This window comes from Cladophialophora carrionii (genome assembly GCF_000365165.1).
Source record: "Cladophialophora carrionii CBS 160.54 unplaced genomic scaffold supercont1.10, whole genome shotgun sequence".
Taxonomy (NCBI): domain Eukaryota; kingdom Fungi; phylum Ascomycota; class Eurotiomycetes; order Chaetothyriales; family Herpotrichiellaceae; genus Cladophialophora; species Cladophialophora carrionii.
This window is the reverse complement of record NW_008481817.1, coordinates 511,193-535,047: the sequence shown is the minus strand read 5'-3', so window position 1 is coordinate 535,047 and position 23,855 is coordinate 511,193. Positions and strand designations below refer to the sequence as shown.

Below are 23,855 nucleotides of genomic sequence, written 5' to 3'. Positions count from 1 at the left end.
GCACTGCACCATACTCACATTACATTTGCGAAAGCCCCAGCTCAGCTGTACTGTTGATGTTAGATGATCTGGACTCTATGGCGGCTGGGCCTGATGCTCTGACATGCTTTTTCTCTTTCCTTGGACTCCGCCTTCCTGTCAAGGACTGTAGGCTTGCATCTTCCCATCCGATTAATCAATCTCATCGCTGACCTGTTCACCAACCCGAATTGGATACCTGGAGGTCCTTTCTATTCCACCCCCAACTCTATTCACCTAACCATCGTACCACTTCTTGAAATCGCAACATTTGCACCCGATGTTGATCGAAGTGTATTGGTCGTGGCCGATCCGGATGTTCCATCCACGACGACAGCGTGGGCAGTCATGCTCATAGTTCACAAAGCTCTTGCAGAGATCGAAAGCATTCTTCATCATCCCAATCTCCGCACGTAGACTCTCGTTCTCATAGCGAAGGTCATCCTTGATTTTTTGGTTGGCCGACCGTGACTGCTGCAGCGCCTGATCTTTGCAGGCGACTGCTCTCTCCAGGTCTTCGACCTTCTCAGCGAGCTTTTGAAGCGCAGGCTTAACGCTCTGAGACTTGTATTTCTGCACCGCCTTGTTCGCATCCTCCATCTTCAGCACAGAAACCTTCTCCGCGAGCAACTCTTGTTGCAAAGACACGTGCGAATCCTCCAGCTGACGTACCGTTGCCTCAGCTGTGTCAACTCTGGCTTCAGCTGATGCCAGAGACCTTGACAACGTCTCCACCTTAGACTCCAGCATCTTCTCAAGGTTCTCTGATGCGGACTTCTGTCGGAGATGACGTGACTCCAGAACTGAAACCTGGTCCTTGCTCTTTTCCAATTCCTGAATGGCCTCACTCAGACGCGTGGCCAACTGGTGCTGAACGGACATCATTGCGTTCCAGGTCATCGGATGGAGCTCTTCGATCAGAGACACCAAGGCACTATCTTTCTCCACCACCGGCAGGTATTTTGCGCAGACGCCAATGAATAGTTTTGCAAACTCCCTGTGCTCTCTGAGAACATAAATGGCGCATGTGCGGAAGTCGCAAGAGAGTGGAAATCCTGCCTGTAGTTCGACCTCAAACCAGGCCGACACTTTGCCCATTGCTATTCCCTTTAGCGCAGGAATCTCTAGCTTCTCCGCCGCGAAATACAAATCTACCTCGGAGATGACTTCGGCGTAGTCCCTGCAGGCATCCATGTCGTATGGGTCCTTCAGCGCAGCCTGCTTGCTCAGCATGATTGCCCACTTCTGCTTATTGGTAACGATGTCTGTCGTCCTGGTAGTGCCGTCGTTGAGATCGATCGTGATTGGCTTGCCTTTCACTGTGGAGAGGAATTTGTCTGTGATGGGGAACTTTTGATGCAGAGGCAGGTGAGAAAAGGCGTTGGATAGCAGGGACTTCTGATACGACTCCGGAATGTCACCATGATAGATGAACGTGAGAATTTTCCCCAGTGCAGTAGGTGACACGTCGTTGACCATAATGGCTTCACCGTCAAATAGCTAGAAGTCGGGTCAGTCCTGCCACATACAGGGACAGACATCGGAACAGACCACTGATGTACACGCATCTGCCCTCAGCAACCGTGAATTAGCGGCAACAATCGGCCTGTGAACGAAAAAGAACTCCCCATTGCAGATGAGGATAAGATCGGACCCCTCCCCAGTAGTCAGGTATCGCAGTAAGGTGCCCATGTTGAGACCTCAAAGACAAGGAGTGATTGTGGAAGTACAGTCAAAGGTGACGTGGGATGTCGGTGAAAGGGTGAAGTGAAGAGAAGGTGAGTTTTGGTGAATTTCAAGTCCAGAAAACCAAGCATGTGGCTGACTGTGGCGCTCCCATCGCAGTGTAAGGGCTCCAAATGTCAACTTGGGCCAATCTCGGCCAGCTGCACCCGCCGTCGAGCCTGCCTTCAACGTGCGGATTGTACTGGGGAGACCAAGCTGGCGCTTCCCGGTGGAGAGGACTGTGATTATACGGATCCCTGCCTGGAGTGAGTAGCTTCGTTCAGGCGGCTCTCCATCCGCCTCAGATCTGGTTCAGGTGACCTTTGAACTAGTTCTCTATCGTCTCAGTCTTCTTTTCGTTACGACGGTTGTAAACAGCCGATGCGCAAGTTCAAACACCCTGACTGAATTGTCGTCATCGACTTCGAGCCTTTCTCTTCATTCTCCATCCCCGAACAGATCCTCCAAAGTCTGACACATCCTCTTCTGCAACTCTCTCAGCTCACCTCTATCAATTTTCCCTCTGTGCTGACCCGGGGTCTCCTCGGGGCCATCCTCCATGATCACCAACTCATGCTTGATAGCATAGAACGGGACGCCCATTTCCCTGAGTTGTCTGTCGAAATCCGCAGTCATAGCACACAATGCCTTGTAGACCTTCTCATCGTAGGCTTTGAGTTCTGCTTCGTTCGCCTGCTGCTGTGCGGCATCTGGCGACGACGGCTCTTTCGCACCGGCCGGCACATTGGCACCAAGTGACTTCAATATAGCCGAAACTTGTTCCGAAGTGCCTGGCCTCCCTTGCTGTCGTTCAACGATGGCTTCACGACCGGCCCACCATTCTTGCTCGTGCTTGTGTTGCTCGTGAATCAGATGTTTGACCCTGTTTGCGACCTTCTCGTTCGGAACGAGATGGCGAGTGACATGTTTTAACGCTGCCGGCCAGGTAGTGATGCTCGATGCATCCGGAGTGTCATACTTGGGTGTCGACGTTTTACTGCGAAGAGATTCTGCTGATTCACGGGCGACTGACATCCTAGTCTGATGCTGGGTTTGAGTAGCTGGAGGTGACTGCTGGTGACCATGAAACGGAGGAGTCATGGATCTGTCGTAAGGATGGGGTTGAGGATGTAGGCGAGGGCCCGGTATGTTTGCTGGCGCGATCTTGGGAGGATTTAATTGAAACAGAGCTTGATTCTCATGAGAGATACTGGCATATAGAGAATGCTGCTGTGTTTGATATTGCGTTTGCTGTTGCTGGTGAGAAAGGCTGTTCAGCGCTGCCAGCACTCGCTGAACCTCCGGGTTGCGGTTGCCCTCCATTTCGGAATCTATCTAGACTAACTGCGAGCGATGATGCCAATTGGCAGGATCCCAGTCTCCCACAAAGAAAGATGACGATATTCACCAGGCAAGAGGTCGGTAGGTCAGCCCCTGGAAGGGGTTTTGAGGATGGAGACCTAGAAGTTGAAGGTCGGACAAGAAGTCAGATTGCTTGGCAACATTTCAGCCTTGTGTCCTGACGAGGCTGCACTCCTTGCTGGTTTCTTTTCATAATGCACAACTACACGGAATGACTGAGTGCTACACCTTGCCGGGATACGGTGGACATAGCAGTCACACTTCATATATTATATTCCGTATATTGGCGGATGCAATGCCTTGCCGAGTGCTAGCCAACTTCCTTGTCACTCACTCGATTACGCCAATGGTCCCAAATTCTGTCCACTGTTGCCCGGCCCTTGCAACCGACCAGCAACAGGATTGCGAAGGGATCTGCCGTTTTTACGAGCCCGGCATCGAAAATGTCGCACAGTTCCCTTTATGACAGAAGACGAAGACCGCGCAAGTCTCATTCGGCAGATATCCCGGATCAATCTCAGAGATCCTCGGCGGAAGCGATTATATCCTTCTTCGTGGATGAAGTCCGTAGAGTTTCGCCGGATGGACTCAAGCGGATAGAGAGTAAGGCCCTCAACGAGGCACGCAGGCGACCCGGCATCCACGGGCAGAAACATCACTGGCTCCGTCATCCGCAAAGTTGACTGCCCTGTTGTCCAGGAGACGTTTCCACCATGAGTGCTCCAAAACCTGCGTTCATTGGGAACACCTATGGGATGTGTGCACCGTTGTTGACAGTCGGGTTGGAATCTGGCGCTCCATGTGCCGCGCCTTACCCGGAATATCCGAGAGGCTCATTTTGATAGGAGCACTGAAGTCGTTTTTGTAAGCATCTGGAGCATCTAGGCAGGGCCCTCGAGCATCGATTTTTAGCTCGAATCCATGATCGACAACCTCGCGAGAGGGTGTTTCGCGTATACGCTTGTGGTGTCTCCTCAGAGCCAATGGGTTACTTCGTTGCTGGCGGTTACGTGCGTTCAGCGCAAAGTGTGCCGATGAGTAGACAGGTGTCGAGCGACTTCGGCTTGCGGCAAAGTCAGCTGGTCCTGTACAGTTGCGAATGACTCACCGGCTTGCGCACGTACCGTAGGAGTGAGGTAAAAGTTGGGGTAGATCTTGCTCTGAAGGCGTCTCCGCCCTGAGCTTCGGCGGGTGGCCTGAGATTGTCGGAGACTACGACGTTTTGGTACATCTCGAGAGTTTTCGCAAGGCTGGCCGTGTTCCGCAAGAACTTCCGCAAGGAGATTCATGGCTCCAGCCCGCACACAGCCGCAGCCGGCGATGGTATTGGATCATGAATAGCTCATTGGTACGGCAAGGATCAGTAATTGAGAACGACACGGTAAGCGGCAACGGTGGCCATCAGAAACCCATCTTCGTCCCGTACAACTGTCGGGGACTATGCTCCCAAAGGCTAGCATATATCTTCCGGAGGCAGCCTCAGGCTTTTATGACGACTCTGGATCATGTAAGCTAGAGATAGCCCGTTCCAACTCAAGCATGAACATTGGAAATATAAAAACCGCCGGCTCCTGCCTCTTAATCTGAACGACCCAGCATTGCTTTACTCGTCCGGAATATCACCTTTGCAACACATCCCCAGAGAGTCACAATGTCATCCCAGCCCCTCAAAAAGATTGTTGTAGTCGGCGGTTCTGGAGCCGCAGGAGCACCAATAGTCCGAGCCCTTCTGGAAGCCAAGAAGTTCCAAGTATCCGTGCTCAGTCGCGCCGGATCCCAATCGACATTCGCAGAGGGCGTTAATGTCATCAAAACCGACTATACGCATGACAAGCTCGTCGCCGCACTGAAGGGGCAAGACGTCGTCATCTCGACCATTACCACATTTTCAGTCGACCAACAAAAGCTTCTCATCGACGCCTCAGTCGAGGCCCGTGTGCGTCGGTTTTTGCCGTCAGAGTTCGGCGTGGATACTTCTGACCAGAGCATTGGCAAACTTGTTCCGCCTGCCGGAGTCAAGAACGAGACCGTGGCCTACCTCAAGACCAAAGAGTCATCTGGCCTGAGCTGGACTGCAGTCATCGTGGGCGCATTCTTTGACTGGGTGTTCGACAAGCCGGGCGTATTGGGCTGGAATTTGCCAGAGAAGTGCGTCACTATATTCGATGGTGGAGATGTCGAGTTTGAGGCCACGAACCTTGCACAAATAGGCCGCTCGGTGGTCGCCATCCTGGAACGCGCCGACGAGACTGCAAATCAATATGTCTATGTCAACAGCTTCACAACCACGCAGAACAAGATGTTGAAGGCATTCGAAAAGCTCAATGGAGAGCAGTTCAAGGTGACACATGCAAGTATGGAGGATTACAGCAACGCGGCACAAGAGAAGATCAGGTCGGATCCGGGTAAGGGAGCAATGTTCGTTCAAGGTGGATATGAAGCGATCATCCTCATCATGCTCAACCATCGAGGATACTGTGAGTATTCGAAGACGAAGGGGCTTTGGAACAAAAGGCTTGGACTGCCAGAGGAGAAGCTGCAGGATACTGTCAGGGCTGTTCTAGCCAAAGCTGCGGCATAACTTCGAGACGGAAGAGACCTCGTACAGTATCGAGAGTATCCTCGGTGCCTGGGGGACTTCCAGCTCCAAATGAATGACGCGATCTGCGCCTAGCTAGACTTGTAGTCCGCCGTACCTCGTACGGATCCTCCGAAAAAGTGGGCCGTCCATCCATCATGCCATGCTCGTTTTCGAGCTTCATTTCACTATCGAAAAGAAGTCTTCCCAGTCGAACACTTCGTCCACTCTCTTCCCTTCTCCGTGTACATTATTTGCTATTTCTCGAAACGGCGTCTTGTATGCCGATAGTGTACCAACGCAGCTAGACGAACCCATTTTCTCACACTCATCCCAGACATCGCCATGAAGACTTTCTCGTTCAACATGTCTCGACGACCACCGGCAGACACGTTCACACGCTTTACCTCAACAACCCCTCATGCCACGACATTCACATATCAACCATCCGCACGGCCAACGAGCAGATCTACACCTTTATCTTCCTCACCTTCGCCTTCATCCCAATCTCCTTCCTCACAACCTCCTGACCCTCAGTCACAACCGCCCGCGAATGAGACGCCAATGGAGAAAGTCGCACGCCTGCGCGCCGCGCACCGTGCAACTCTGGCCTCCCAAAATACTTCCACATTCGACCGTCTGATCTCCTCCGGCCGGAACATCGCCGACCGCGCGCACCGCCTCACAGCATACGGATTGATCCTCTTCTCCGGGTTAGCCGTTTGCGTGACTGCCTACGGCACCATTTCTCTAATAGCACATTCTCGAAGACAAAAGCGCGCGTGGATAGAGAGGGAGCTGGACAGGTTGGATGAAGCGCGAAAAGCATTTCTACGAGGTGACGCGACGGCAGAACAGTTACATCTACTTGAGCAGGAGAGGGCGGGCCAGGAGATTGAGGCTGCGAGGATGAAGGAAGCGGAGAAGAAGAAGAGCGAGGGCGTCTGGGGCCGGGTGAAAGGACTTGTTGGAGGACAATTGGCGAAAGGAGAGATGGGAGAGGAAACCGCGCAGGAGAGAGAAAGGAGGCTGACGAGGAAACAAAGAGGCGGGGAGGCCGGATGGATTGAGGGCGAGGTACAGCCTGTGGCTTCCGCGACCTCACCCGCAGCCACGCCCGGGTCTGTCGTTCGCACCGCCATGCAGGTTGCACCCAGCGAAATTCCAGGTGTAGGCATTGACTCCAAGGGACGGCCTGTACCGGCTGGCAGGGTAGAGTATCTCGCCAGCAAGGTCGCAGAGGATCCAAGCACAGGCGAGAGAACAATGACGGTGCGCGCCGGTGGCCCGCTCGATATTATGGCCAGCAATGTGGCGGGTGCGGTTGCTGGGTCCTCAAGTACAGAGGGCAAGAGTTGGTTGAGTTGGATCAGGGGGAGCGCCAGCAGTAAATCGTCGGACTAGGTTTGATTGATTGGTCTGGAGCGGGCTTCACATTGAAGGGCCACCAGCATGTCGTTTGTACAGTTACTGTCACCAGCGCTTTCTGTGCAGAAGGAGCTATCGCACCTCTCGAAAATAAAAGTATGCAGAGTGGGAAGATCTATGTTTAATCTGGCTTGCACGATTCGCTGATGGAGTGCTTCCCCGCGAACGACAATGCCCGTAAACCATTCGCTTGCAATCGTAATACATCGAATTCATCCATCATTTTTCTCATAATCATTCATGTGCAGCTGCACCATCGCTGCCGCTGGTCCGTTCACGTCCATATAATGTGACTGTAATGCCCCGGCACCTTCTGCAGACACTTCTCACAGTCGTTCAGAAACCCCATATGAAGTCTCCCTGTCCTCGCCCGCCCGCTCGGACTGTAGTTCCCATCAAGCCCATATCTTCCGTTTGTCCATTGCGCGTCCTTGCCGTAGTCATCCCGGTCCACCATCATGTCCATGTCCTGATCCTCGACCGGACTAGGCAAGCCATCACGGCTAATCCACGACTCTTGCTCGATCATCGGGCTGAGATTCGTGCGCAATGGCGGGAACTGGTGACGCGGGACGCTGGGCAATTCGTTGACGCGATGGTCAAAACGGCTACAGATGGGTGTGGGGACTCTCTCACGCGCGACCGTGTCCATTGCGCTGAGGAGGTTTGAGTCACGCTCAGGCGGCATTATGTCGTTTGATCGGGCACGTCGGATTCGAGGTTGAGTAATGAGCGGAGTCGTCATGTCCATGTCGATGTCAAGATCGCCGCACTGGGCTTTGGTCGACGAAGTGCTGCTGTCGCTCACGGGCTGAGAGTCCTGCTTGGACAACTTCCAGGTCTCGTCATCTTGGGCTTGATGACCCAGGCTCTCGTCATCCGAGGTGTCAACCGGGGTCGGAGGTTGCTGGTAGATGGACGTGTAAAGTGAAAAGGACGCGGGTGGCGCCGAGACGTTTGGTCTACCGGGCGACAGGCGGATGGGCAGACAGTGAGTGGCCATGGATCGTCTTTTGGCATCACGAGCATCAAAGGAAGAATCGTCATCGCCCCGGTGGTCAAAGTGTCTTTTTCGCTTTTGCGGGGGAGGTGTCGAGATGTTGAAGCGGAACGCGCCTGACGAGGTATCGACGTCGGGCATGGCGTTTGAGTCGGCGTCGTTAGAACCGGACATCTGATGTTTAGTCCTGAAGCAGTTGCGGAGCAGCACTGGAAGCGTTGCGTGATTGAAGGAGTTCTTTTATGTTTCCAGTGCGTCGATGCCGGTCATGGCCCCGTGCTCAAGGGGAGCCGATCAAACGGTGGCAGTGTCGGGCGTAGACGACTTGGTGTGGATGAAACATGGACAATCTGGCTGAGGACCAACCAGAGCGCGCGCCAGAGCGCGGCGAATAGCCGGGCCGCAGTTGCTGATGTTCGGAGGGTCAGCTTTCCGCAGAGGTTTTATCAATCCGTATAGGGGGCGGCGAAGTCGTAGACACCAGCATAGACGTGATCACGGTGTACGAGGACAGGGTGGAAGGAAGTTGGAGTTCGACCGCGACAACGAGCCGTGGGTAATGGGAGTGTCGGTCACCAGGAGGCAGTCATTCGCGTTTTGTGCGTCTGCCGAGATGCCGAAAGCCACCGCAAGCCACCGCAAGCCACAGATTGACCGACGTCATCACTTGTGGCTGCTTGTGACAGGCGCTAACTCGGTATTCGTACAAGGCACTGGGACGGAATTATGGAGAATCATTTATCCGTCGCCATCCAGACCGTTGCCCCCGACTGTCACACCGCCTTCGTCTATGCCCCTCATTCGAACTTTTTTTTTGGCAGTCCGGCCACGAGGCGAGCTCAGTCATATTCCAATCCTCGCCGCACGACACCCTTCCGTGCCCGTGGTGTGAATCATAATTGAAGAGCCTCTCCGCTCAGCAAACGAGCTCTTTAAACACGTTCTGTCGCTTTCACTTCCTTATTGTCTCTTTCTCACTTCTTCCTTTCCACTGCTCCCTTCTTCCCGCAACCCTGACCTTTTCGTAACCAGTCTCCCGTCTGCCCACTCTGCACAATGCCCGCCGTCGATGCTCCTGCGCCCACTCAGGGTGAGGACGTCCGAGTTCTGGGCTATGACCCTTTGATTCCTCCCGCGCTCCTGCAAGCCGAGATTCCCGCATCGCAGACCTCCGTTGAGACAGTCGCCAAAGGACGGCAAGCATGCAAAGAGATCATCCATCAGCGAGATGACAGACTATTGGTCATGGTCGGACCATGCTCGATCCATGACCCAGCCACAGCCCTTGAATACGCTCAACGGTTAAAAGAACTTTCGGCGAAGCTTTCCGCAGACCTCTGCATTATCATGCGAGCCTACCTAGAAAAGCCGCGCACAACGGTCGGATGGAAGGGGCTCATCAACGACCCTGACATCGACGAATCCTACAAGATCAACAAAGGCTTACGAGTGTCGAGACAGCTCTACGCAGACCTCACGTCGATGGCAATGCCTATTGCGAGCGAAATGCTCGACACAATCTCCCCGCAGTTCCTTGCCGACCTGATCTCTCTGGGTGCGATTGGCGCAAGGACCACGGAATCCCAACTGCACAGAGAACTCGCCTCAGGTCTATCCTTCCCTATGGGCTTCAAGAACGGCACAGACGGGTCTCTTTCTGTCGCAATCGACGCAGTGGGCGCCGCAGCAGCACAGCACCATTTCATGGGCGTGACCAAACAAGGTCTCGCCGCCATCACAAAGACCAGCGGCAACGAGGATGGGTTCGTCATTCTGAGAGGTGGATCAAAAGGCACGAATTACGATTCCGAGTCGGTCAAAGCAGCTCGTGCGGCGCTAAAAGCAAAAGGGCAGAGGGAAGTCATGATGATTGACTGTTCACACGGCAACTCGAAAAAGAACCACAAGAACCAACCGATCGTCGCTCAAGACATTGGCGACCAAATCAGACTAGGAGAGGACAGCATCGTGGCCGTCATGATCGAGTCGAACATCAACGAGGGCAACCAGAAAGTGCCCGCCGAGGGCGGTCTTGCAAGCCTCCAGAAGGGCATCAGCATCACGGATGCATGCATCAACTGGGAAACGACGGTGGAGGTGCTCGAACAGTTAGCCGACGCAGTGCGGACGAGGAGAGAAGTGGTCAAGAAGAGACATCAAAATGGCACCAACGGTGTTTCAAATGGCCATCATTGATCTATTCAAGCAATTGGCGACCCGGCCACTGCACTGCTCCTCCTTTCAACGCAAAGACATCGACCTGACGGGCGACTAGAAGCATTGTCAATGGCCAGCTGAAAACCGACACAATCCTGCATTCGTGGGCGTTGTTGGACTTGAAAACGAGCATCCAAGCTAGAACAAAATTTTGCAAGGAAAAGGGAAGGCGAAGAACGGGCGAGTTGCATTCGGGACTTATTTGACTGTCTCTCCCCCTCCGCTTTGTGTAATTTTCAGGCGTCGGGTAGGCAAGAGCCAGGCTGTCGGCGCACAATAGCACAATGTTCATACGAATCGGCTCGCACCTTGAATTCCGTCCTTTTCAACTCTGGTCTACGTATTTTGACTTGGCTTCGATCGATTCGACTATTTGTGTAATGCTGCCGCATAGAGTGAGCCTGATCTTCGTGCCCTATCAGTCCATGGAATACGCAGTACCGTGTACTCCGTATGTGATCCGCCTTGCTTCACTCGTCGTGCTGATCCTAGGGCCGGCCATGGCATGAGTATGAACGTCGGCAACCCACCACCCTGTGTACTGTACGTGTGCTCGAGGGGTGCAGGGCTGTGCGAGGCGGGAGTTCTGCTACAGTACCAGGAATGGTTCCCAGAGACGGGGCCGGGCCGTGGCGATACTCGTAGTCGGACAACAGAAGGCAGGCAGGCAGGCAGGCAGGCAGGCAGACCATTATATTGACCTAGAGAAGTCTTTCCAGAAGCGATGGGAAGTGGGAAGTGCAACTACAGTAGAGATCAGTTCTCGGTCGGCAGACCTCTGTATTCCCTCCCTCTCTCTCTCTCTGTTCCCTCCCTCTCTGTTCCCTCCCTCTCTGTTACAAAGCCACACCACTTGGCGCTATCCTCTGGCACCTTCACCCCCCTTTTGCTGGTCAGAGATTCTCCATTTCCCCCAGCCCGAAGCTCTACCCTTGATCCGAAATTCAGGTGTACAAGTTAAGTGGAGATAGAGTCGACCATGACATGATAGTCCGAGCTGATATTGACCGGGACTCGGGTTACAAAATGATGAAGACTGTACTGTGTCCGTGTAGCCCGCATGCCGCCAAGCGAAGAAATGTTCATGTTCACGGAATCAATCTACGTCCCCCTACTTCGTAGGCCAAGAGGCGCTGCTGAATTGAGTCTATTAAAAAAAAAATCTTGATGTTGTGCTTCGGGGAAAAGCAGCGCTATGCTATCCCCCTAGAATTAATTCGAAGCGCTGCTACTGTATGCTGGTTCTGATCCCGTGCTCCTGTCCACGCGAGAACCCAAGAGCAGGACCATCCAATGTGGTTCCACACTTTATCCGTTCCATCCGTCATCAGCTCCCTGCCTCTGAAGAACAGCAAGAAGAAAGCAGGCTCAATTGCAATTCATCGTAGAAGTACAGGTCAGGTCCGAGAGCGAGCACCACAGCTCTCTCTCTCCTTTTTGTTTTGGGCAGGGTGACTGCACTTATCGTAAAGACAGCCCTTTCCTTCACCACGCCTACCAGAAGGAACACCACCCGATGTAATGCTGACAGAGATTCTCCACGTTTGTGGCCTGCAGAATCAACCGGTCGACCTGCTCACTAACGCCGAGCCCACCAATACCTGCCATCGTCGTTTCGGGCGCTGTGCCTGCAATGACCTCCCTCTGCTTCATGTGTCCGAGATCATCCATGCCGTTACGCGGGTCAATTGCGCCGTTGGTAATGTTATTCATTGCGCCATTGCTGCCATTCATGACAGATTCTAGACCCAGACCGTTGAGATCAGCGCGTAGAGCCTGCGTCGCCGCGTACGACTGCGTGCCTGGGGCAGCAGGTTTGAAGTCGCGACCTGTGAGTTTCTCCTTGACTCTGGCCAAGACCTGAAGCGCGCGGGCGTTTTGGACTTCCTTGGCTTCTTGTGCGGCGGTATTGTTGGAATCTATGATTTTGTCGAGGACACTGCCCCCGCCCATGGCCGGGTCGAGGATACTGCTTCTCCGTGGGCGGCGGCCAGGCGGCGCCCCAACGTGGCTTGTGCCCTGGGCCATTGCAGCGGGGTTGTGTGCGTTCTCCATTGGGCTACGGTCGTAGTCTTCGTGCTGCCCACCCGGTACGTCGATGATGCTTTGACGTCGCTCAGAGCGGAAATGTGGTCGAGCGGGGGACTCGCGTGTGTTGAGACGCCAGTTGAGCAGAGGGTCATGGATGAAGGCCTCAAGGACGGCGAGGAGAGATTCCTTGTTCTCGCGGATGACGCGCATGACGTTTTCGCAGGTGATGCGGAATGAGCCTTCAATATTGCTGACTTCCATGGCAAATGTGAGCATGCGGGTGAGTCGGAAGGGGACCCTTTCTGGGTATTTCTCTCGGTGCATCGCCACCTCGAAGCAGTCGCCGAAATCGATGTGAATTATCTTGCCAGTGATTCGATCGAGCATGAGATTGGACGGGTGACGATCGCCCAGACCGAGAATATAGCCCACCATCGACATGACTGCAAGTGAGCGGGTGTAGTTCGTTCGGCGGTCAAGCCAGGCTTCAGAACTCTTTGACTTGAGCCAAAGTACCCGGTAGAGGTCCTTCCCAGTTGTGTTGTCCATCGCGTAGCCGAACACCTCCACTTTCTGCATGAGCGTAAGATTATCATAATCTGGGGCCATTTGCAGCATAATCCTGTGCTCGATGTTGAGCAGGATACGCCGGGTCTCGCGGTAGTCCTTCACCAGGTTATGGAGAGTATCCGAATTGGGTACCCATCCGAGGAGTCCAGAGTTCTGAGATAGAGGAATTGCTGGGAAGCGTTGGATGTTCAGGTGTCGCTTGAACGACTCGGTGTCATTGTTGAGGAGAGTGTTGACAAGGCCAAAGAGCTGCATCACACGCTCGTCTTGTCGGATATCTTCGTGGCCCTTCAGCAGATAAGCGTAGGATATTCCGTCCGAGCCCTTCAGTGTCATCTTCCGAGGTCGTTGTTTCGATGGAATTACTGTCAGTACGTGGTCGAAGCTCACAATCTTGGTAATAGGCTTGCCAGACTGATAGGTGCCTGGCACTGCCAAGTCCAGGTCGTGCGCATCCTTGAGGCGTGGCGAAACGTACTTGAGATCAAGACTCATCAGCTGGGGGAGTTGTCGGGCAATCTTGCGGAACACTGCGTAGTACAAGTCCCAAGCTTGGTTGAGGTCACCGATCTCCTTCGAGCGACGGAAGGCGTTGCAGAAGGCCCTAGCTTCTGCAAGATCGTGGCCAAAAGCCTGAGCAAATGAGACCTCTCTCAGAGTTTCAGCACCGCGGTCGAGGAGCTCATGAAGAGGCGCCAGCGTGGCAAGCATTCCATCCACGTTACCATCGCCAAAGTACAAGCGGGACGCCTCTTCCAATCCTTCGTGCCAAAGCTCATGCCAGAGCACAGCGACTCTGATGAGCTCATGACTCACCAAATCTGCTTGCTCGACAAGTCTAGGGCTATGTACTTTCATTGTCTCCATGATCTGGGTTGCAGAGTTGGCCCGTCGGGCGACTGAGGATTTCATTGCCACTGTCAAGGGATAGACCAGTGCTTGAGGGTGTGCTTTGCCAACTTCTGACAACAGTCTATGCACAGCGGCCCGGACCCGAACATTAGGCTGGTTGATTCTGGCGATCAACTGAGGTATGACTTCCAGCCAGGTGTCTATGCTGACTGATGTAAAACCTTCGACCACGACTTGATTCACTTCGGTGTGTCCGCCGTGTGCAAACCATAGCGTCAACAGTCGTAGGGTGTCTTGTAGCGAGCTTGTCTTCGAAAGCGCGATGGACCTGAAGAATCCAGCGATGGCAGGAACAACATGGGTCTTGATGACCTGTTCTGGAAGATTGCGAACCTTATCCTGGTCAGTGTGAGACGCCATCGACGTAACGACTTCAAAATTTGCAAGGGCGTAGGCATGCCATGCTTTATACCAAGTCTCGTTGTATTGTGTTGCAAGTTGGTACGAGTTGAGGATGTCTCCCACAGCGTCTTGAGCCCGGGGACTCGTCCAATCTCCTCTGAGCAGGAATGATTGCCATTCTCCTTGCCGGAGGTAGCACTTGCCCAGGAGTTTTGAACATCTCTCCAGCTCCTCGCGTTTTCTTCTTTGAGCGAGTAAATCGTGTCCATTCATATCAAGCCCATTCATGTTGTTCAGTCTGTCGTTATGGACTCCGTTTGCCAAAGCAGTATTAGTCTGCTGGAAGTCGTCGGCAAGTCGAGCTGTGAAATCACGTAGCGCTGTGAGTGCCGTTTCTTGATGACCGGTGGCCCAGGTAAATTTGAGGCGAGCGTATGCCACAGGCGGTGGCGCGTCTACAAGATTAGCCGCCAGATTGCCTCCACCACCCAACGAGGACAGCGACCTTTCCGCCAAACCAATGCGTTCGGACTTGCGACAGAGGTTGGCGAATTTGATCCAGATATCTGCATTGTCCGTCGGTTTCAAGACAAGCGCGCGTACCTTAAGCATCCGTTGCCAGACCTCAACGTTGGACTGGCATCCGAGAAGTCTCTTGTTCCAGAGCATCTTCAATGATTCTTGCTTCTCTGAATTGCCCTCACATTGTTTGTAAGTGATGATCTCCTCAAGTTCCGCGAGCATTTGTGTTCGGACCACGACGCTGTATGCGCGATTGTAAGACTCCCCAATCGTCGCAGTGATTTCGGAATTGACGCCATCCCGCGCCCGGACAATGAAAGATTGAGCGTCTGTGAAATTGTTGCGCTGAATGGCCAGGATCGCGCCAAAGAATGCCCTGTCAGGTGAACTTTCTTTCATGACACTGATGTAATTGTCCATGAGATCCCACTCGCCTCTGCCCCAAGCTGCAGCTGCAGCAAGAGCAGACATATTCTTCCGATTTTCTGTAGACGCACTGTTCCAATGTTCTTGGGCAATTTCGGACAAAATCTTCCATTCGCCCAGGGCGTGCAGACATCTCATCTTGCCCATGACGATATCAAAGTTCTCTGGTTCGATCTTCTCACGCTTTTGGTAGGCTGAAAGAGCTTCCTCCCATCTTTGCAGCTTCTCAAACCAAGCCTCCTTTAATTCGACTTCTCCAAAGACTTGTGCTCTTCGAAGTATGCCAATAGCAGCGTCGGACTGTTGGAGTTGGTTGTTGATGCTTATCAAGGCCTCCACACTCTGGCTGTTTTGGTCCTGTTCAAATTCGAGTTCTTTATAGTGCAAGGCTTTGGCGAATGCATGGCACTTGGCTGCAAATCGACCAAGAGTCCGAATGTCAATTGGTAAGGACTTGTCATCGTGCTCCATAAACTCGGCCAAGTTGAGTAATGTCTGTAAGATATCTGGCGGGATGTGTGGGGACGTCAGGGCCTTCTCAATGGATCGGATCAGCTCCTCCTGATACTGATCATACAGCTCAGTCCAACATGAAACGAATGCAGAATTGAACAGGTCCTTGGCCAGTGGTTGATACACACCAGCCAGACTTGCACAAGCCCGTAATGCATGCGAGGGAGATTCCTTGAGTAGTTCGACACTGAATCGCCGCATCCATTCCTGCCAATCCTCTTTCGTTGACTTCTGGGAGGTGTCCCAGGCATTCTTCAAGTGCTGCTGATTGACAGGAAGTCTCATAGATGTGATATTGGCATAAGTCGTCTCTTCCGCCGTTGAACCATACTGTTCTTCCGGGTAGAAATCCACTGGCAGAGCCTTGCCGGATTTGAAGTTCTCGATCAGTTTTTGGAATCTGTCGGAGTTAATCTGACCTGCTTTCGTGGATCTCTCAACAAGAGGCAGATAGTGGGCGAAGTCCTGTCCAAGATGATATATCAGGGCGCATATGCAATCCAGCGCCGCAGACTTCAGAGACCGTTCGGAGGAGTTCGTAACAACTTTCTCCGGCGAAGATAAGATCTTTGACAGTGGATGGATCATTAGCGAGGCAAAGTCTGAGACATTGACTGTCCGGGACAGTTTGCCCAGTGTATCGATTGCCGCACGTCGAGCATTTGGTGGTGCTGCTGGGTTTTCGAAAATCCTCACAATGGCAGGTATTATCATGTGCATGTACTCTTCGCCACTAGAGCCAAAGACCAGGAAGGTATGCAGGATCCGGATCGATGACTCCCTTCTGAGATCCGAGTCGTTCTCAATCACGCCGAGCATGAGCGGGAGGAGGCCAGCGAGATATCGACGGAATTCGCCTTCGAGAGACTTGGAGATCGCCTCAATCAGGGACAGGATGGTTGATTGAACCTGTCTTGACACGTTCCAAAACTCTCTGATCACCTCGATGATGTCGGGCAAGAAAGCTCGGATATGTTGGCGAACGATATTGACAAGGACTGCCAGCTGATTGAAATAGGACTCCAGCCGAGGAGGGGGAGAACTGCGGATGACGCCGAGAAAGCCTGGAATGATCTGACCCAGGAAAGGTACACACTTCATACCAATAGTCTTGAAGATGGTCACCACAGCGTCAATCACAGCGCTATGGTACTGAACAAGGGTGTGGTCTGCCAGTATGGTCTGCATGAGCGTGTTGATGACGACCGTCGGATAGTACTCCTCGTTTGATGGCGTCAACCCTTGCATGATCAAGGCGACATCCGAAACGGGTTGAGTCTCTGCCTTGCTTTGCTTCTCTGCGACGGATTCGCTGAGCTGTTGGTACTTGTACGGGTCCAAAGCGCCCAGCACGCCGACCAATTTGATAGCATCCGTCCTGAGCTCTTCATGCGCTTCGGTCTTGATGATGTTGATGAGGATCCCAAGAAGTTCGGGATAGTCCATGTATGGGTCGATCACGTACTGCGAATTGATAGCAAGAGAACTGAGCGTCTTCATAGCCGCTTCACGCTTCTCATGCGAGGCGAGATCTTGTAGGGCATCGATGATGATGGGCATCAGCTCAGGAATGTGTCGAACCATCTCTTCACCACCAACGGAGGTGAGATCTCCCAGTGCTTTTATCGTGGTTGAGGCAACACCTGGATTCGAATCGGTGGCTTTAGGCAGAAGTGCAGAAACCATCGCTTCCACATAGGTTCGGACCAGTGATGTGGCATTGGACACAAACAAACTGATCAAGCGTGCACTTTCCTCCTTTTGCTTGGCTGTGTTCGAATACCCCAACCCCGTGAGGAGGTTGACCAGCAGCTTCCTTAGGGGCGGGAATACATAAGCTGGGTTGACTGTGGTCAGTCTTCCTATAATCTCAATGGCGGCTTCGCGCACTGGAAAGACCTCGTCATTGACAGCCAAGAAGAGACAGCGTATGTTATCCGGGCGAGCCAAGTGCTTGTCAAATTTCTTATCCAGCGCTCGGAGGACAGTAACTCGGATATCAGCATCCGGATCTCCCACGGCCACCGTCAGCAGCTTATCCACCACCTCGCCAACAACTTGTATAGCGTTGTTGCTAGTCTGGTGCAGGATGGGATCCAGCATGAATAACTGACAACAGGTTAGGGCAGCCGCGCGGCGGATTTCTGGGTTTTCGTTCGTGGCATAACGGAGCGTGACGTCCCTAACGAACTCGTTCAGTATATGGCCAGAAAAATCAAATTTCCCCAGGGTCTTGAGAGCTAATGTGATTTCATGGTCTTTGTGCTCGGCAGGCATCCCACCGTAGTCTTTAGCAAAAGACGGAAGTGGTGGAATTGTGTTCGGAGGGCAGCCGAGGGGCCGGTAGGGCGACCGGACGAGTATCAAGCTGAGGAGGTCCAGTAGTTTGTCCTGTATGGTTGCTCGGATTGGTGGAATATTGTGTGCCATGTCTTCGAGTGCTTGTTCCATCGGTTCTGTGAGGCCGCAGGCGAAGATGGGGTCAAGCAGGGCTTCCATATACTTGCTAAGTGTCTGTCCAACAGCACCCGCAAGCATGCTGATGCATTTGAACATCGGGCCCTCGTCGACCGCAGCTCGATTCTTAGTCTTCGCGCTCAGCGATTCTCGAATGTAGAGAATGATCCCGTCAAGATACTGTGCCATAGCACTACCAACTGCATTTGCGATCTGCCCAATGGCAACAAAGGCCTGATTGCGTTCTTTATCACGCTTCAGCTGCGCTTGAAGGTAGACCATAAACTTGTGAAGATAATTATTGATGAACTCCAAAGGTGCATATTCCGCCAGGACAGGGATGACCTGCACAATTTGTGTCCGGATCCTAGGGTCGCGGTGGTCCTTGAACCGGAGGACAATCTCACACGCGTTTCTGTAAAAGTCATGCATAAACATGTTCCCTTGTTGCAGTAACTCGTTCAGGATCAAGAGTGAACCGAGAGTCTCGTCGACAGTCGTGTTAGGGCGGAAGCCCTCCAGAGTTTTGGAGTATATTTTGGCAAACCAATGATTCTGGAATTGAGCATCTCTTGCAACCATGACACCAAAGCAGGCGCTGACGGACTGGGCGGCGACTCGGCGGATGAGGTCTTTGGGGTCTCGCAGGGCGTTCCAGACGAGATCAAAAATCTGTGGGATGAAACCGTAGACGAGGGTCGGGGAGTTCTTCGCCAGCTCACGGATGAGTAGCACCGCTGCCAATTTGCGGCTCTCTTGCTTGGTTTCGGGTTGAAGCCATTCGAACGCCGAAGTGAGTTCAGCCTCGACAAGCTCTGCGGTATATGCTCCCCCGGGCCGAGCCAAATGGCCCAGAGCACGGGCGGCCGCATCCAGGACTGTGTAGTCATTGCTCTTTAGCGCCGCGCGCAGGTAATTTGAGTACTTTGAAGCCTTCTGAGCAGGGTCGATGGCATCGCAGTCGATCAGACGGTCGAGGGCGAGGACTCCGCCTACTTTGTCGCTGGCGTCAGGAGCCTGGACGATGAGGTTACTGATCCGCGTCGTGACTTTGTCGTAGAAGGTGCTGAAGCGCTCGGGAGACCATTCTGTACAGACAGTCAGTGCCTCTCTAGTTCAGTCCAGAGGCCACACAACTCACCGCGGGAGAGCAAGGTTATGAGGTCGCGCAGCTCTGCTGCCGCTTTGTTCTTAACTTCATCATTCTTGCTGCGCAGATCTGTGAAGATGCGTTCACTTGGGTCGGGACCCGGACCTTGCTGCGCCATGGTGCAAGACCATGGTCCTCACGCCGGCTCCTGAGGGCTGTCCGAGGTGGTTCTGGATTAAAGAGTTCTGTAAAGAGTTGGTCAAAGAAAACGCCCATCAAGTTGAGCTCATGTTCACTTGGATTTCTTGGGATGAGGGGAGGTGTCACCAGCTCCGCCGTTCAGTCATGCGGAGATCAATCTTCACGCTCAAGCAGCCTTGGCAGCAGGAAACTTTAGCGGGCGACGCAGGACACGCCAGGCACGCCTAACGGTATCAAGCTCAGGCACTCCGGGTACCCCTAAATGTCAAGACATCGGCCAAGATACTTCAACAGAGCTACAATAATGAGAGAATCTTCTTGGGATCTTGCAATCCCACGTAGTGGATGACTTCACGCTTTATTTACGTTGCTGTGGGCCTCTAACTGTGCAAGTTCCCATACCTATTGCTACATAGTTTGTCCAGTCACTCTATTGGGTCTTGGCCAACAGCCTTTCGAACATCGACACCCTTCGTAAGGCGATCTAGCACCGCGAGTGTCGCGCTTCTTTGCTTTGGAAAGCAGGAATAGCGCCGAGCCGGCCAAGCAGCGAAACATAACAGGCACGGGAGGCACTCGATCCTGACAGGCAACAGCCGCGGATGCATTGTTCGGAAAGATCACTCTACTACGAGGTCAACCGTGCAGTGTCGATTGAGCAGACAGATGCTTCAGAATCTTGGTCTGCGAGGCTTTCAGGCGTATGTAGAAGTCCATATTTGCGCCGGAGCTTGAAGAAAACATTGGTTTCCACACCCAGAAGCTGTGCCCTCGCTCCTCAGTCTAGCCGGCAACGATGCAGCTGTTTGAAGCTTCTTCAACGTGTCTGACACCCAGCCATTTCATTTCGGTAAGAGAAGTTCGTCGAGGGTAGGGGAGGGCGATGCAGCCAGCTTTGAGGTTCAAGCGAGTTCGGTCGCCTTTTATATAGTCGTCGTCGTCGAGAACACAGAAGAGGCGACATCTAGACTGGCCACTTTCTGGGCCTTGAGTTTGCCAGCACCACGCCGGCGCATCTTTCAGAGGATTTATGCCAGATCTGCGGCTCGCAGGCGATGAAGAACCTCGAGGAGTGGAAGTCCTTATATCGCCGTAAGCTCTCACGTGCCGGTAGATATGTACGATGCGTAGCTGGGCTAACTCGATATCCGAGAAGGTGCAGCCTAACTCGAGGAACCTTAGCAAAAAATGAACGCAGTTGACAGAATCGAGCCCAACCCCAAGAGAATCGGAATAGCTGTGCCAGCTTGATGTGTTTTGGTGTGCAGAGAGAAACTGATTGAGAAGTAGATGAATTCGACAGAACCCGAGGTAGTAGTTCTCCGCTAAAACACCATCCAGCGCACGATGAACGGAGGACTGCACAGGGCTTAAGGAAGTGACGAGGTTTCTGGCTAAGAAAGCACAGCCCTTAATCTTGACCCAGCCGCGGTGATTTGGGAGCCCGCGTGGTACAACGTCCACATCCAAAGATGCCAGACCCAGCAATGGCTGGAAACCGAAGGGCCACCGCGAGCAGCAGAACGGAGGAAACGGCCACAAATGGGAGCCATTGCGTGGTGTCAGCAATGGGCCAGGTCGATGCCCATCAAAGTCAGTATTTGCTCCCATCTTTTCATTGAACATCCAAGTCGTTCTGTGGAACCGCATCTCGTCATTCAACGTCGAAACTCGTTCCACATCCACAACTACTCGTCGCTCTTGGATTCCCCACCACTTTGAATTGGCTCCCGATCAATGCCTGCGTGAAATCAATAGTGCTGCCTTTCAGCAACTCTAGTGATGCCGAGTCCATAACAACCTCTGCTCTGCCCGAGTTGTCCCCGGAGCTGGTTGACTCCCCCTCCGACGGAGTGTATTCAAATATTGTGTCCTCTTCTTTGTCAATCTTGGATGCGTCCTCGAGAGACATGAGGTACTGGAAACCATGACATCCGCCGCTCGTGACGGTGACTCGTAGATGCGCCTCCTGAGATGACGCAGGACTCGACGTTAATGTATTCTTCTGGGGTGGCGCTGATGTGATCTGTTTTAAGCGCTTCGCAGCTCGTTCGGAGATTGTGATGGTCATATCGTTGCCTTCGTCATCGGTGCGGGGATTCTGGAGCACAACCGTTGCTCTCGTGATAGATGTGCTGGAGAAGGGTCTCCTTGAGGTTACCCTCGTTGATGGAGAGTCTAGGATTTGTCTGTGCGATGGCCCCAAGTTGTACCGCCGGATTGTGTTGGTAGAAAGGCGGGCTCGGCATGCGCGACATAGATAAAGATACGTCGTTGGATCTCGGGACCTTCGCAGTACCCGTGCAGCACCAAAGGCGAATTTGAAGGGAGCTTGTGACATTATGCCGGCGGGTAGACTGTAGTTTGTATCAGATAAGTGAAGGCGACCTGTATCCCGATGGCGTCGAGGAAGGAAGAGGAGCAGAGATGCCAATGACGCAGGACGTGGGCGGCAAAACGTCGGTCGAATGGGACGCTGACAATTACATGCATCGACGAGTAATTATCCATGCCATGGGTCGGATAGGTTCGTTTTCTGTCTGCTGCCAAGAGTCGTAGACGTATTTCATTTTACTAGAAGGTGGATGTGGGCATAGACCAGCTTATTCCGCTTGACGTACGACCCCTTCCTTTCGTCTACGACCTGTTTGACCAGAGCTACTATCTGCTGGGCCAGAACAATCAGATCGACGGAAGGTGGCTGGCTGGGCACAGGCCTTCAAATCCCCACCGGCAGCAGTCACAGGGGTACTCTCACGACGATGTCAGAGGGGATAGCCGCTCCGGGAAGAGCAGATGATACCCTTCACCCTTTCTCAGAAGCGTATGCCCTCTCCCTCGACGCCGCAGACCCTCTCTCTCATTTCCGCTCAGAATTCCACATTCCGACCCTCTCAGACTTGAGACGTTCGACACTATCGAAGTCGCCAGAGGAGACCCCCTCAAAGCCATGTACATACCTCTGCGGCAACTCTCTTGGTCTTCAGCCTACCCGGACAGCAAGTCTAGTCACTTCCTTTCTGACGCAATGGCGGACGAAGGGTGTGTTAGGGCATTTTGTTGAGCACTCCGACTCCCCACTACAGCCCTTTTTGCATGTTGATGACCAAGCCGCAAAGCTCATGGCGCCAATCGTTGGTGCGAAGCAAGATGAAGTCGCCGTCATGGGTACGTTGACAGGGAATTTGCATCTACTTATGTCGAGCTTCTACCGACCTAGCCAGAAAGGTGAAGGAAGGTGGAAGATCATGCTGGAGGGCAAGGCCTTCCCGAGTGACCACTACGCAGTCGAGTCGCAGATTGTCCACCATGGTCTTGATCCAGCAGAGGCGATGATTTTGCTGGAGCCTTCTGACGAACATCGTCCGATTTTGCCGACGCAACAGATTCTCGAGGCGATTGACAAGCACGCTCACGAGCTTGCACTAATTCTTCTCCCGGGCATTCAGTTCTACACGGGCCAGTACTTCGACATATCGACCATCACAAAGCACGCCCACGCAAAGGGCATTCTGATAGGCTGGGATCTGGCTCACGCGGTTGGGAACGTGGATTTGAACCTCCATGACTGGGACGTTGATTTCGCATGCTGGTGCAGTTACAAGTACCTCAACTCCGGACCGGGGGCTATGGCCGGTATCTTCGTGAATGAAAAGTACGGCAAGGTCGATATGGACAAGGAGACAGGGCAGAGATTTTGGCCCCGGCTGAGCGGGTGGTGGGGAGACGACAAGAGCAGCCGGTTCCAAATGACGAATAGTAAGACTCACCCTATGCAGAGAACGAACACAGCATTGAGAGACTGATGTTTGGCAGAATTTATGCCCAGGCCAGGCGCAGCGGGCTACCAACTATCCAATCCCAGCGCCCTCGATATCACCGCCGTAATTGCGTCGTTGCAAATCTTCAATCAAACCTCCATGGCTGCCTTGCGAGCGAAGTCCCTCCGTCTGACGGCTTATCTAGAAGAACTCCTCGCTGCAATGTCCGCGAGATCTCCGAGGAAATTCGATATCATCACGCCCGGGAGCCCCAGTGAAAGGGGGGCGCAACTCAGCATTCGACTAGCGCCCGGTCTGCTTGATCATGTGCTGGAGCAACTCGAAAGTAATGGTGTCGTGGTCGACGAGAGGAAGCCCGATGTCCTCCGAGTTGCCCCGGCGCCGTTGTACAACTCCTTCGCCGATGTATTTCATTTCTGCCAGGTACTCGAAGCCGCTCTAATCACTGAAGCATCATCCGGGCAAAGTTTGGCCAGTGTCCCACCGGGATTGGAAAGCGTTTGAGCCGCAAGGATCGCCGTCGGGACATGTTGAGAAAAGCTATTGTTGTGGCGGCTCCATTGATGCCCTGCCACTACTCTCGAAGCCTGCTGTACAAGGTGGCCAGTCGGCACGGACTTCTTACAATTTCTGAAATGAGTTCACGGTAGAGGCTTTGCCTTTCCTCCAACGATAGTCTGC

General features: G+C 53.2%; 9 protein-coding genes across 9 annotated transcripts; 4 read left to right on the top strand and 5 right to left on the bottom strand.

Annotated features, from left to right (window-relative positions):
* Positions 1-255: 255 nt before the first annotated feature.
* G647_09673 (uncharacterized protein) lies at positions 256-1,710 on the bottom strand (the record flags this gene model as incomplete). Its single annotated transcript, XM_008725666.1, has 2 exons — positions 256-1,518; positions 1,570-1,710. The coding sequence occupies 2 exons, from the start codon at positions 1,708-1,710 to the stop codon at positions 256-258; spliced, it is 1,404 nt and encodes a 467-aa protein (XP_008723888.1).
* A 471-nt stretch (positions 1,711-2,181) lies between these two features.
* Positions 2,182-3,066, bottom strand: G647_09672 (uncharacterized protein; the record flags this gene model as incomplete). The annotated part of the gene is made up of 1 exon (XM_008725665.1): positions 2,182-3,066. One exon carries the CDS (start codon positions 3,064-3,066, stop codon positions 2,182-2,184), a length of 885 nt encoding a protein of 294 aa, XP_008723887.1.
* Positions 3,067-4,756: 1,690 nt separating this feature from the next.
* On the top strand, positions 4,757-5,686 carry G647_09671 (uncharacterized protein; the record flags this gene model as incomplete). The annotated part of the gene is made up of 1 exon (XM_008725664.1): positions 4,757-5,686. The coding sequence occupies one exon, from the start codon at positions 4,757-4,759 to the stop codon at positions 5,684-5,686; it is 930 nt and encodes a 309-aa protein (XP_008723886.1).
* A 363-nt stretch (positions 5,687-6,049) lies between these two features.
* On the top strand, positions 6,050-7,087 carry G647_09670 (uncharacterized protein; the record flags this gene model as incomplete). Its single annotated transcript, XM_008725663.1, has 1 exon — positions 6,050-7,087. One exon carries the CDS (start codon positions 6,050-6,052, stop codon positions 7,085-7,087), a length of 1,038 nt encoding a protein of 345 aa, XP_008723885.1.
* Positions 7,088-7,385: 298 nt separating this feature from the next.
* G647_09669 (uncharacterized protein) lies at positions 7,386-8,252 on the bottom strand (the record flags this gene model as incomplete). The annotated part of the gene is made up of 1 exon (XM_008725662.1): positions 7,386-8,252. One exon carries the CDS (start codon positions 8,250-8,252, stop codon positions 7,386-7,388), a length of 867 nt encoding a protein of 288 aa, XP_008723884.1.
* A 915-nt stretch (positions 8,253-9,167) lies between these two features.
* On the top strand, positions 9,168-10,307 carry G647_09668 (3-deoxy-7-phosphoheptulonate synthase; the record flags this gene model as incomplete). Its single annotated transcript, XM_008725661.1, has 1 exon — positions 9,168-10,307. The coding sequence occupies one exon, from the start codon at positions 9,168-9,170 to the stop codon at positions 10,305-10,307; it is 1,140 nt and encodes a 379-aa protein (XP_008723883.1).
* Positions 10,308-11,822: 1,515 nt separating this feature from the next.
* On the bottom strand, positions 11,823-19,369 carry G647_09667 (uncharacterized protein; the record flags this gene model as incomplete). The annotated part of the gene is made up of 2 exons (XM_008725660.1): positions 11,823-19,189; positions 19,243-19,369. 2 exons carry the CDS (start codon positions 19,367-19,369, stop codon positions 11,823-11,825), a joined length of 7,494 nt encoding a protein of 2,497 aa, XP_008723882.1.
* A 1,677-nt stretch (positions 19,370-21,046) lies between these two features.
* G647_09666 (uncharacterized protein) lies at positions 21,047-21,463 on the bottom strand (the record flags this gene model as incomplete). Its single annotated transcript, XM_008725659.1, has 1 exon — positions 21,047-21,463. The coding sequence occupies one exon, from the start codon at positions 21,461-21,463 to the stop codon at positions 21,047-21,049; it is 417 nt and encodes a 138-aa protein (XP_008723881.1).
* Positions 21,464-22,154: 691 nt separating this feature from the next.
* Positions 22,155-23,678, top strand: G647_09665 (kynureninase; the record flags this gene model as incomplete). The annotated part of the gene is made up of 2 exons (XM_008725658.1): positions 22,155-23,151; positions 23,209-23,678. 2 exons carry the CDS (start codon positions 22,155-22,157, stop codon positions 23,676-23,678), a joined length of 1,467 nt encoding a protein of 488 aa, XP_008723880.1.
* Between the last annotated feature and the right edge of the window lie 177 nt (positions 23,679-23,855).